At 59.4% G+C, this 12568-nt stretch overlaps 1 protein-coding gene across 2 annotated transcripts; it reads right to left on the bottom strand.

Annotated features, from left to right (window-relative positions):
- Window positions 1-5287: 5287 nt before the first annotated feature.
- On the bottom strand, window positions 5288-12038 carry Ecel1 (endothelin converting enzyme like 1). Of its 2 annotated transcripts, none has more exons than XM_076866196.1 (17): window positions 11253-12038; window positions 10601-10669; window positions 10386-10496; window positions 10215-10307; window positions 9915-10039; window positions 9025-9247; window positions 8475-8573; window positions 8171-8245; window positions 7915-8018; window positions 7560-7618; window positions 7432-7483; window positions 6805-6872; window positions 6542-6666; window positions 6168-6233; window positions 5730-5825; window positions 5505-5581; window positions 5288-5387 (listed from the first exon to the last, which is right to left on the bottom strand). In XM_076866196.1, exons 1-17 carry the CDS (start codon window positions 12036-12038, stop codon window positions 5288-5290), a joined length of 2328 nt encoding a protein of 775 aa, XP_076722311.1. The 2 variants fall into 2 exon arrangements, with proteins under 2 accessions (XP_076722311.1, XP_076722312.1); XM_076866197.1 differs by having other exon boundaries at window positions 7921-8018.
- Between the last annotated feature and the right edge of the window lie 530 nt (window positions 12039-12568).

Raw genomic sequence — 12568 nt, 5'->3', positions numbered from 1 at the left:
GAGGAAGGACTAGCTTCAGATGGTTTTTTTGTGTTTGTTTTCTTTCTTTGGGGCTAATGCCTTGTCCCATGTCACATGGGGGATGCACCAGGCTTAGGGAACTTTCAGCCCAGCCACTTCTGGCTTGCCTGTGGATTTTTGGTATTATTTGCAGTTTCTTTACAGGAATCTTTTGTAAGCCACTTGACCATACTGGAGGATTAGTTTGGTTAAAACTAGATCATATAATCCATAAATCCACTTAGGCAGGCACACTAAACTCTAATACATCACAATCCACTCAGAGTGAGCAAATTCGCAGGAGGAGGCTTATTCTGTCAACCCCTGGCCTGAGGCACCACATTCTTTCCCTCTGGAACAGAATCATATGGGAAGGTACCCAGCTGCCCAGCTGCCCAGCTGAAGACTGATGGGGCTCAGTGTTAAACACAAGGAGTGTTTATTCCCATCACGGGTACACACTGTGCAGGACTGTGCCAAAGTATGTGAAGGAGATGACCAGATGCCCAGCATAGGGCAGGCACATAGTAGGCACATGCCCCTCTAGCCAAACCCCTGGCCACCAGGAGGGTCCAGACATGCTGGGCCCTAAGGCAGAACTCTTAGACCCTGTGACCATGGGTGCCTTGCTCCCTGCTCCCAGAGGACACCACAGGTTCCCAAGCAGACCTGGAGCCCACTGCTCATGCCCCCTGCAGCTCTGGTGGCCTGCACAGAGTGATGATAGGGAGAGACAGGCATGCTCCCCACAGCCTCTCAGGAGGGCTCAGGCAGGTAGCAGGTATATCCTCCTCCTGAACTTGGTGCTGTGTGGCATCCGATGTTGGTCCTGGAAACAGGTGCCCCCCAACCTATTAGTACCACATGATGCTCCATTTCCCCCACGGAGGCTCCCTGAATCCAGGCCTAAGGGAGGCCTCCAGAGACCTGGGCAAGCTACACAGAATTTGCAATTGCACCCTCTGATCTAAAGTGGCCCCTGGGCCTTCTTACTCCCGCTGTGTGGGACTTGCACATTTGCTAGCAGGGCACACACCAGACCGCAGCACAGCTGAGCAGCAGGAAGATCCCCTTGATATAACCTTGCCCACGAGAGATGCCAGTCTTTGCCAGTGTGCTTGGCAAGTGCCCAGGAACCAACTGTGTGACTCCTGGACTGACCCTTGAGCTGCCCCTGAAGCTGCCCCTCAAGGAGGAAACAGCCAACCCCTGTCCCAAAGGGTGAGGCCACCATCGGCCCTTAACAGGAAGGTGTCCTGGCCCTGGCTCCTTGTTCTGGTCCTAATTTGCTCACCAGACTTGCAAATTGTCCTTATCAGTCAGCATGGCACCTCTGCCCCTCTCCAGCCTGCACAGGGCCCCTCAGGTAAGACAGGGCTCCTGCAGGACCCCCTGTGCACATCTCTCCCAGCAGCCCCTACAAATGGTTGGTCCCACAGGAAAGTGGGAGTTTTTTATTATTATTTATGCAAAGTATAGACAAGGAGAGATACGGTTTAACAGCACCGTGTGACAGCAGCTTGGGGACTTGAGCTGCCTGCGGCCTGATGAATCAGCTATGAGCCACTGCCAGAAGCTCCCAGGTCCTGGGTGGCATCTGAGAGGGGAAAGTCAGGCGCCTGCCTTGCCTCCCTACCCAACCCAATCCCACCCAATTAGCTCATGCTGGACTTTGGCTGGCTGGGGCTGAACCTGGTGCCCCCATGCGGCACTCTGGGCACCTTGAACCCTCTGCCAGGGTGGCAAGGAGGGCGGGGAAGAGGCACCTACTGTGGTCAACAGAGTGGCTTATTTCTGCTATAGCAGGGCACACAGCGGCAGGACAGGCGACCTGAGAGAGAATGAGGCACAACCGACACAGTGCAGGGGGCAAGGGGGTACCCTGTGGCGTGGCACCTCAAAAGTGGGCTGCAAACAAGGAGGGCTGAGAGCCTCCACCCCAGGAGATGGGAAGGAGGCCCCAGAGAGAGGCCCAGATGAGCCACACCCATGTCACAAGAACAGCAGTCAGAACAAAGAGGTTGGTACTTGTCATGGATGGGGAAGCGGGGGTGGGGGGGAGCAATATCTGCAGGGACAGGAGGCGTGGCTTGCCTTAGACCAGAGGAAAAGGCGTCACAGTGGGGGTGGAGCAGAGACCCCATCAGGACACAAGGGTGAAGGTTCCAATTTATGACAAGGACTCTGCAGGAAAGGCCAGGCCAGGACACAGATATGGTCCCCAAGGGGAGGGGGTCTTCTGAAGCAGGAGTTCCCTCCCCTGCTGGTTTTCCAGGCAAGGCCAAGTGACCGCCCCAGGAATGCTGCAGAGAAGGCCAGTCTCCTTTACCCGGCTGCCCAGGTCTGGGCTAAATGGTGATGTGCTGCGTAAACCCTGGGCTCCAAATGCAATGTCAAGTGAGCCCATGGAGAGAGCCTTCCCTGGGGAGGATGGGCGGAGCTCCTCATTGTCCTGGAACCTTCTAAAGGCATACTAAGGAATTATAAATAGCATGAGTGGTGGCTTCCAAGGACTGCCTTGTGGACCAATTGCTGGGCAGTGGCCTAGGCCCGGGCCAGCAGCAAATTCCAAAGCTGAAAGGGTCTCAGTCTCTCAAGAAGCCCTCTCCACATACGCTGTCAGCTGGAGGAGGCAATGAAAGTGGCCTGTGACCCCTAACAAGGGGAATAGGAAAGAAGAAAATGCTAATTTGAGCAGACACTAGTTGCAGTCCCTTCTGCGTTTTAAGGAGTAGGAGAGGAAGTAATTCCTGTGTGTAAAATTAAATCTCTTCTCTGCAGTCTTGCTGGTTCAGAGGCCACAGGAACAGGAGAAGAAAAGCTGGACTTTAGGGTCCTGCCACTGCCCTGTCCTCCCTGGAGTGGGCCCAGAGGACAATGGGCTAGCAGACAGTCCTAGCCTCTGACCAATCTGGAGGCCAGGGCTTGGGAAAATGGCTCTTTCTAATAACCAGGGGAAAGCAGGCTTCTCAAGCTAGTTTAGGGAAGGAGTAAAGAGCCCAGAGGGGCAGGAAAGAGAAAGGGACATCAGGCCTCAGCCCCAGCCAGGCAGGCCCACCTTCAGCTAAGCCTCACACCAGTCTTGTGTGGGTGGTGCTCCTGCTGAGCAGGGGCAGGGGTGGGAAAGGGCCAGCCTACCCAAGGGCCATGAGGAAAAGCCCAAGTCCCCAGGGAACACATCCCCGGCCCCCAGAGGCCTTTGTACACAGAAAACCCGAAACTTCCAACATATTTGGACTGGGGCTCAAGCCATTTAAAAATATGGCACCAGAGCTCCTCACTAGGTGCACCCCAGGGCACTAGACATCTGGGTCAGCAAGGAAGCAAACCCAGGGGTGACAGAACCTAACTCTGGGCTCCACTGAATGAGTCAGAACAGCCTGAAACTGAGGATAACTTGGTGGCACCAGATGTCTTATGTCCCTTTCTGGTTGCCTCAGAAATCCCAGGGTCCCAGAGCTGGAGATTGCCACACCCCCACCTTCACTGATGTCCCGCCTCAGCCATCTTTCCAGTTAGCTTCAAAGCCTTCCTGAGTCGGCACAGAGGTGCATGCCTAGGCTGGGGCCCCCTGAGGACCCTCATTCAGGCTTCCATGGATGAACTGTATGTGACAGGTGGGGAGGGGGAGGGCTGGGGACCAGGCAGCATGCGGTCCTGGGGAGGGGGAGGGAGTGCTCATTGGGATCCATCATTACAGGTGGCTGTGAGCCAGCCTCTCCTCTCGGAGGCTATTATTGTTCCTGGGCTCAGAGGAGGTGAGTCCCTTGCCAAGGTCACCCAGCAGCAACCCCTGGGCTCAAAGCCCAATCACAAAGCTGTGAGTGGCAAAAGCAGGTCTGGTGCAGAGGACAAGCCAGCCTCTAAGAACACTGCTGAGGCAGGAGCAGTGAGTCCCTGGGCACATGGACACACAGGCATACAGGTGGGCCTGGAAGCTTAAGCACAGTTAAACCATCATGGCTCCTTTATTTCTCTGCTACTAAACGTTCCCCGGAAGACTGCTTTCCGTCACCCCAGCAAGGGGCACTCTGAGAACGCCTGGGCATAGGTGAGCCTACCATGGTCACCAAGCATAGTGACAGGAACTGAGCTGGCAGGAGGTCACCACTGTAGTGCAAGACATGGGAACAGGGCCTCTGAAGTAGGCAAAAAGGGACCTGGGAGGAAGGGCAAGTGTCACTGGCCCCATTCCTGCAGACCCTGAGAATCCCAGACTGATCAGTACAAGTGTCCTCGCCCACAGCTGTGCCCTCCAGGATGGGCAGTACCAGGCAGGCAGCCATGTCCAGCCCAGCAGCGCCTCCTATTTCCCTTCCCCTTGCCACTTGTGGAGCCCCATTGCCAGCCCCCACCGCTCCTCCCCTTCTCACCCAGCGACCCTGGCTCTAGACTGCAGAAGCCCAGGTGTGTGGCCCAGCCTCACCTCCCCTGGGGCCCATGACCCCCTCTCAAGGGGAAGCTGGTGCTGTCCTGAGGCCCATGACCCCCTCCCGAGGGGAAGCTGGTGCTGTGTCCTGGGGCCCACGACCCCCTCCCGAGGGGAAGCTGGTGCTGTCCTGGGGCCCATGACCCCCTCCCGAGGGGAAGCTGGTGCTGTCCTGGGGCCCACGACCCCCTCCCGAGGGGAAGCTGGTGCTGTCCTGGCTAGGATACTGCAGAAGCAGCCTCTGCTTTCCACTCTCCCTGTGTCACCCTGACCATGGGTGGGCAAGCCACAGGCAGGCCAGGGAATGTCTCAGAACAGGCAGGAGGCACCAGGCAGGGTGTGAGGGAGGAGGCCTGGCTAGGGAGGCATTAGTGCTTGGTGGAGGACAAAGTGCCCAGGGAAGTAGGACAGAGGTAGCCACCCCAGGGCCACCAGAAGGGACCTCTGGGGTCCTGACTGTGCTATAGGACTGAATCTCCTCCCAAGGGACTGCTGCAGCCTCACTTGCTCTGGGGGCTTTGATGAGGCCACAGTGAGAGTTTAGCAGCTTTATTGACCAGACTCATCAGCAAGAATACAGTGGAGGTGGGGCCTGTACAATCCGACCTGGCCAGGGGTCCGCTCCCTAGAGCCAAGTCTGGGGACCTCAGTGTCCCCTGCCAGAGCTCACCCCACACCTGCTCCAATCCTCTCCTGAAGAGAGGGACTGCAGGCCCAGGCGTTTGGTCCTGGAGGAGCTGGAAAGGTGAGGAAGCCAGGAGCAAGGCCACACAGGGCACAAGCCTGTCCCGGCAGCTGGCAGGAGACAATTCGTGCAGGGCAGAGGGGGCGTGCAGGCAGGTGGGTGGGCGGCCAGGCTCACCACACAGAGCACTTATGAGCAGGGTTCATGGGCGAGTCCTTGGGACAGTGGAAGGCCCGGCCGAACTCTTCGAACTGGGACACACTGCCCAGCACCCTGGTGTTGGGGGAAACCCAGCCATTGAGGATCCCAGTGGCCACTCTACCCCAGCTGCTGGCATTAATTTCTTCCCTTCCTGCCCGCTGCCCAAACCAGGCAGGCAGGTGGGCATACCTGTAGTGCTCGGGTGCGTGTTTGTCAGTCAGCACCTGCAGGTAGATGGACTGAGACCGTCGCTTGATGCACCAGTTCTGGGCCACAGAGAGAGCAGATGGGGACGGGGAATTGAAGCTGGGCATCTACTGCCCACCCCCATGCCAGGCCTGGGTAAGGCAGGGCTGGGGCAGAGTCTGGATGTGGGTCCCACCCCAGCCACAGGCCAGTGCCACCCCTGCCCACCTGGGCAAAGGCGATGAAGAAGAGCTGGTCATGCGTGTACTTGAGACGGTGCAGCGGGTGCTCTGGGCCGTGCTCCCGCACCCACTTCTGGTAGGCCTGGGGGTGCAGAGTGTGGGGCTGCTACTCCCACCCTCCCTGGGCACAGTTCTCCACCCCCACCCCCTCGGCTCCTCCCTGCATTGCCAGCTCCTACTTACCCCAGCTCTGCATGCCACCCACCATGCTCTGTGGTCAGCTTCAGGGCAAGCTGACCAGAGCCACTTCCTCCAGGTAGCCCTCTTTGATCTCCCAGTAAAGGCCTGACTCATGACCCCTTCACCCCAGCCCAGGCCAGAGCTCAGCAAAGCAGGCCAGGAGGGTGGCCATGTCTCTGGTCTGAGGTCCTCATCAATTTCCACCATCTACCAGCAGGGATGAAGGGCAGGCAGGGTGGCTCACATAGTAGGCCAGCTTGAGGCCACCCATGTCTGCGATGTTCTCGCCAAGTGTGTGCTTCCCATTCACCTGCCGGAGTGGAAGAGGCAAGGCTGCATGGAGCTGCTGGCCTCCCAGGCCTGTCTATTCTGGGCCCTGGCCCCTAACCCCAGCCCACTTTCTCCTTTCCTTTCCCAGAGACTTTGAAAAAAGCGTTCCTCCTGCCCCACTCCCACTTGTGCCATGGGGGTGTGAACTCCCAGCTGCCTGTGTGCTTGTGCATAGGAACCCTGAGTGTGTACAGGGGTCCGGCACAGGTCTGGACTTGTGCACTTGAGTGTGTTTGTTCCCAGTCCATGCCCAGCAGGGCTGGAGGCACGAGGGGCAGGGGGCCTCACCCGCTGGTTGTAGACAGTGAAGTTGTCATAGAGGCGAACAATGCACTCTGCCTTGCGCAGGAAGCTGCTGTAGGAGGCCTCAGTCCACCAGTGCAGCAAGTTCCCTGAGCGGTCATACTGACCCCCTGTGGACAGTATCAGGGCAGCAGAGACTGACTCTTACCCCAGAGCCCCTCCTTCATCCATTTGTTAGCCCATCACCGCACCCCCACTGCCTGTCCTCCCTCCCCCCGGCCACCATCCCAAGCTCCATCAGGCCTTACCCCAGTCATCGTAGCCATGGGTCAGCTCATGCCCGATGATGGTGCCAATGCCCCCGTAGTTCAGAGACCTGGGCCACAGCAGCAGGGTCAGGCCCCAGCTTTCATCTGCCTTTTAAGAGCCTAAACTGCTGTACAGGCCCCTGGAGATCCCTGGACAGCTTGGGAGGTGGCCAGGGAAACTAGAGAGGCATTTGCAAGGTCCTGGGCCCTAAGTTTCCTCGGGAGCCATGAAAGCGTTCAAACCTGTCCAGCTGCCTTTTAGGAAATAACAACTAGCAAAGCTAGAGGGGGCTATAGAGAGTTGGAGGGGTACAAGAGGGAAACTAAGGCACCCTTACCACCCATACGGAGGCTCCTTATCACTAGGAGCCTAGGAGCTCCCTCCACTTTTTAAACACCTGAACAAGCCTAGAACAGGTAAGGGGGTGCCCAGGAGTTGAAAAACAAACAAACAAATAAACAAACCCTGATCTTCTAAATGAAGACTATAGGGAACCAGGGTCCGCAGTTGCCATGACCTATCCCAGTTCTGTAGCAATCAAGAACCCAACCCCCAATCTGCAGAAAGGACTAGGACTACCAGGGACCCCACCCCTCAGCCACATCCAGGGGAGCTTCCCTACTCACTGTGGGAAGTCAGGGTCATACAGTGTGGGCTGCAGGATGCCTGCCGGAAACACTAAGGGGAGGCAGTGGTCAGTGGGAGACACACCCACATTCAGGTCCCGCCCCCTGGTGGAGACATACCCCCTTACCCATCTGGTTCTTGTTGGGTAAGTAGTAGGCATTGAGTGCCTGTGGGGGCAGCAGCCATCTGTGGAAGGAGGCTACAGTCAGCTGGGGCATGGCGGGGTGGGGGGTGGCAAAACCCCTACTCCCCTTCACATCCTGGCCTCCTTCTTGAAAGCCGTCTGAAGGGCCCCGCCACCGCTAACTTCTGACTGTGAATCTCTGGGCCCTCTCTGGGCAGGGCCACCACCCTGTTGGCCCTACACCATGCACCTGGCATGGATCTGATATGGTTTGCTCCACCAGCCCTGGCCTTGGGAAGGAGCCTGCTGTCCCACCCCATCCCTGCTCAGAACCCCCTGCTTGGGTCCAGGCACCCACGTGGACTTGTCCACCTCCTGTCGAATCTTCTTGACAGAGAGCTGGATGCTGAAGCGGATGCTGTTCAAGATGTTCTTGAAGTAGGTCTTCTCATGTACCTCAAACTGCAAGGGGAGCAGTACTCAGGGCCAGGCCACCAGCTGAGGAGTAATGAGGCTTTCTCTGTGTCTGGTGGTGAGCTTCCCAGGTGTCTGGGCAAAGGGCCTGGGGAAGCATGCCCAGTGAGTCTGGGCAGGGCAGGGGGAGTGGGACCCACCTCATATTCCTTATCCACAGCCTCTGGTTTGAGCAGGAAGTCTGGGTAGCCAACCATCACCATCATGTACTGGAGCTGCAAGTGACAGGTCAGGTGAGGAAGGACCAGGGCATCAGGAGACAGCCCCCTCACTGCCATGGGAGGAGGCTCTAGGCCAGCCCAGGTCCGGGGATCAAGGTCAGGTCGATTCTCCAAAGGTATTTTTGTTTCTTTTGATATCTTTTGTTATTCCCCAGCATTTGGCACCCTTAGGCACCAGAAAATGTTTGTGGAACCAACAATTGTGACTCAGGTCCCACCTTACCTTGGCCCGAGCAGCAGCCTTGGTCTGGGCATCCATCCAGTCCAGCTCCTCCAGGCGCTGGCCCAAGATGTACTTGATGTCTTCCACCAGTTGCTGCACCTGTGGGTTTCAAGGATGCAGCCACAAGGCTTTAGATCTGGCCCCAGCATCTGGCTCCCAGGGTGTCCCTATGATTCAGTGCCACTTCCTAAGCCCAGGGTGCAATATTGAGCACCAAAGAAAGACCTTAGAGGTGAGGATCCACACCTTGCAATAAGCTACCAGCCCAGAATGGGGAACCTGCCCCAGAAAAATTCCATACATTCTTAACGCCAAGCCTCCTGAGCATGACGGAGAAAGGTGGGCAGAAGCAAGGCAGAGGAGGTCACCTGTGGCTGAGAGAGCATGTTGAGACCTTGGGGGAAGGACCCTTGGTGAGCAGCAGTCTGGAATGCTCAGGGCTGAGCCCTAAGCTGAGGCTGGGCCCCAGCCACAGGGAGATGTGTAGGGCTTCCCATCCCCAACACCCAGCAGCACCTGGACACCCACCCCGAACCCAGGGCAGCCTGACCTTGGCTTTGCTGGCAGCTGAGAAGTGCTCATGTACAAAGAGGGCACCAAGCGCCATGCCAAAGTGGCGGTTGGCCTGGCCTAGGCAGACACGGGCCAGCTCCTGGGGCTTGTCACTGCCCTCCATCTCTCTGGCCAGTTCATGCAGGGCCTCACGGAACGGTGGGGACAGGTGCTCACTTAGGACCACAACCACACGCCACACCAGGTAGTTGTGCAGAATCCTGGGGGGAGGTGGAACAGGGGGATGTCCAGACACACAGGCATGGGGGCCACCCCAGGGAACCACCTGTCACACCAGGGTCCCCACACAGGGGCTGGACCTGGTCCCCACACTGCCCTCAGAGAAGGGTTGTCAGGTCAGTCCTGGAAAGCAGGGCCTCAGCCTGAAGTGCCCTGAGCCCCACTCGCACAGCAGGACACAGTCCTGCTACTGACCAGCCCTGACCCTGAGGGGTCACAGCCAGCACCCTTTCCTGACTTGCTATGGGGTGGGACAGGGAACACTCAGGGCTCTCTGCCTGCCTCAGGACTGGCCTTGATCAGCCCCTGCTCCTCCCCAAGGTGGGCAGAGGTCAGGAAGCTGGCCCTGAGCTGGCTCTGGGCCAGCAGAACTGCGGCCACACCGTCCCTCAGAGAAGCCACCCTGTCAGCCAGCCCCTGCATCCCCAGTGAGGACTGCAGCTCAGCAAGCCACAGCCTGCCCAGCTCCACAGGCAGGGGGAGCTCCAGCACCAGAACCCAGGACTGCACTCCTGCTCCAGGCTCCCCACCGCCTCTCCACAGGGCTCCTGCACACAAGCACAGGTGCAGGTGGATCCAGGGTCGGGGAAGCAGGCAGGGGGAAGGCTGGGGGACATAGGGTCCAGGCATGGGGGATGTGCAGCCCACCTGTGTGGTGTGGAGCGGATGAGCTGGGACACCTGCTGCATGTAGTCTGTGGCCAGCAGCACCACCTCCTCGTCCTCTGAGAAGTCCTCCTGGAAGATCTGGTCCAGCAGCCACTTCCACCGCAGCTGGGGGCACAGGGTGGGGACCACAGAGGACAGCGGGGGGGGGGGGGGCAGGTTCAAAGAGAGGCAACAGGAAGACCAGGGAGTCTAGGTCCACAGAAGCCCTGTCTATCCCTAGGGAGAGTGACCGCAGAGTCCCAAGATCAACCCCTGCTGACAAGGTCCGGGCCACACTCACATGCGGTGTGATCTTCTGTAGCTGCCCCAGTGTCACCTTGTTGTACATATTGCTCACGTCTCGCCGGAGGTCATCATACTCTGACACAGTGATCTGGGGTGGAGACCAGAGTTGACCCAGCCCTACCATGCCCTCTGCCCAGCCCCTGGCAGCCCCCCCAATGCTGCTCACATTGGCCAGCCGCTGCTCCAGCTGCAGGATCTCCTGGGCCTTCTGCTCCACAGCATCTGCCCCCAACAGGCTGAGCAAACGCTCCATGAACACCCTGTAGGCAGCCAGGATCTGCACCAGGACAGGGGCCTCCTCAAGCTGGGGACGGGCCTAGCCCAGGCCATCCCTCCTGGGACCCCAGCCTTCCCTGCAGCCCCATCCCAATGCCCAGGCACCTTCTCACTCTCCTCATCTTGGGCTAGGTACAGAGTCCTCTCTGGCAGTGTGAGACCATCCTGGTCAATCTGGACAAGGAGACAGGACCCTCTGGTCAGAGGTCAACATGCCACATTTCCCAAACAGACTGAATTTACACCCAAAGGCTTTGAGAGGGATTGCCAGACACGCATCATTGCAAGCCCCAGGGGCACAAAGACTGGAATTCCTCCCTCAAGCACAAAGACGGTCCAAGCCCTATCTCAGCCAGGGGGCGCCAGGGGGAACCCACCTCTCAATCCTCCCTTGTCTCTCAGCCTCGGCTTTGCCCACCTAAGAGGCCATTCACAGGGTCCCTCAATAGGAGTTGGGGCCCCGGGAACTTCCTGGTCAGTCCCAGCCAGCCCAGTACTGACAGCCTAGCCCAAGGTCCCCCCTCCCTCAGCTGTCCCCGCCTTCCAGAAGGCCTGAAATCGCGATTCCCGCGGCTCCGCTAAACACCGCAATTACTCAGGGAAATTATTCGCGCCCTCCTCCCGTGCTCTGCCCGCCTGCCCAGCTCCTTGCTGCCACTACGTTCCCGGGCGGCATGGCCTCCAGGCGACCGGGTAGCTCGTGCCGCACGCGGCCCCCCGGGTCGCGGGCAGCCTGAGCGCCCGGGGACTCACTCACGCGGATGACGTAGCGCGAGGAGTTCCTGTCGTCCAGGCTGACGGTGAGCGAGAAGAGTGCCGCGGCACTGTACACGCCCTGCGCCTTGTACAGCAGCCGGTTGAGGTCCCAGCGGGCCGCGGGCCCCGGGCGCTCGGCCGCACCGCCCAAGTCCCAGCCCCCGCAGTCCTCGATGACCTCGAGCATGGGCCGCGGCCCGAGCCTCTCGATCTCACGCATGTCCAGGCACGAACGGAAGAAGGCTCGCACCTTGCGTTGCGCTGCGCCGCCGGGGCCCCCAGAGGGCCGCGCCAGCAGACGCCGCAGCCGCTCCTCGTTTTGCTCGCCGATGGCCGCGATAGTGCCATAGGTGAGCTTGTCGTCGGGGATGGCGTGGCGCCGCAGCCATCCGCCACACGCGAACGAGTAGAAGTCCTGGCACGGGTCGATGCTGGCGTCCAGGTTGGCGGCCAGGAATCGGGCAGCGCGCGCAAAGGCCTTGCGCTCGGGGCAGCCCTCGGGACACGCTCCGCCGCTCGCTGCTCCCGGGCCCAAGTACTTGAGCGCCAGCATGGCAGCCAGGATGGCGCAGAGACCCGCAGCGAACACCAGCCCCGACAGTAGGCACACCTCGCGCCGGTTCCAGCGCGGCAGCCCTGTGCGGGCCCCGGATGCTCCACGCCCGGAACCCAACGGGAAACCCGGGGGCAGTGACGCTCCCCGAGCGCCTCCAGCGCCGCACCGACTCACGTACTTGACCTCCTGGAACTCGTCATAGTGCGCGGTCATCGAATATGGGGCCTCCATGGTGCCAAGCCGGTCGCGACGCACGCCTTGGACGCGTCTGGGGGTTACACCATGAGCCGAGCTGACGGCCTCCTCGCGGGCGTCCTCATGGCCCCGGCCTCAACTGCGGGAAGGGCAAAGACAGCTTAGAGAGGCGCTGCAGCCGCATGGAGCCCACGTCTATGGCTAGGCAGGGCGGAGGCCTTTGTCTGTGGGCCGGAGGTCACCCGGGTTCCCCAACCGCGGCCTAAACCTGGCCTCTCTCCATCACCCGGGGAAGGAGGGAAGAGGAAGGCTCAGTGTGACCACCACCTCTCGAACGCACAGTGGAGTCTTTTAACCGGTCTCCCCTCCTCCTGCACACACATGCCTGCTGCAGGTTCGGGAAACTCCTGAAAGAAAGCAGGAGGGCACGGGGCCTGGCACGTAGTAGGCCTTCATTGACAGGCGGTTTCTCTTCGCCTTTCTTGTCCGAGACCTGCTCCAGCCAAGGCCAGGTGGGGGAGGGGGAAAGAGCAGAGGCTGTAGAAGGAGGTGCGGTACTGGGCGAC

The sequence above is a fragment of the Callospermophilus lateralis genome, chromosome 9 (genome assembly GCF_048772815.1).
Source record: "Callospermophilus lateralis isolate mCalLat2 chromosome 9, mCalLat2.hap1, whole genome shotgun sequence".
In the NCBI taxonomy this organism is placed as follows: Eukaryota; Metazoa; Chordata; class Mammalia; order Rodentia; family Sciuridae; genus Callospermophilus; species Callospermophilus lateralis.
The sequence above is the reverse complement of the archived record's forward strand: the minus strand, read 5'-3'. Positions and strand labels throughout refer to the sequence as shown.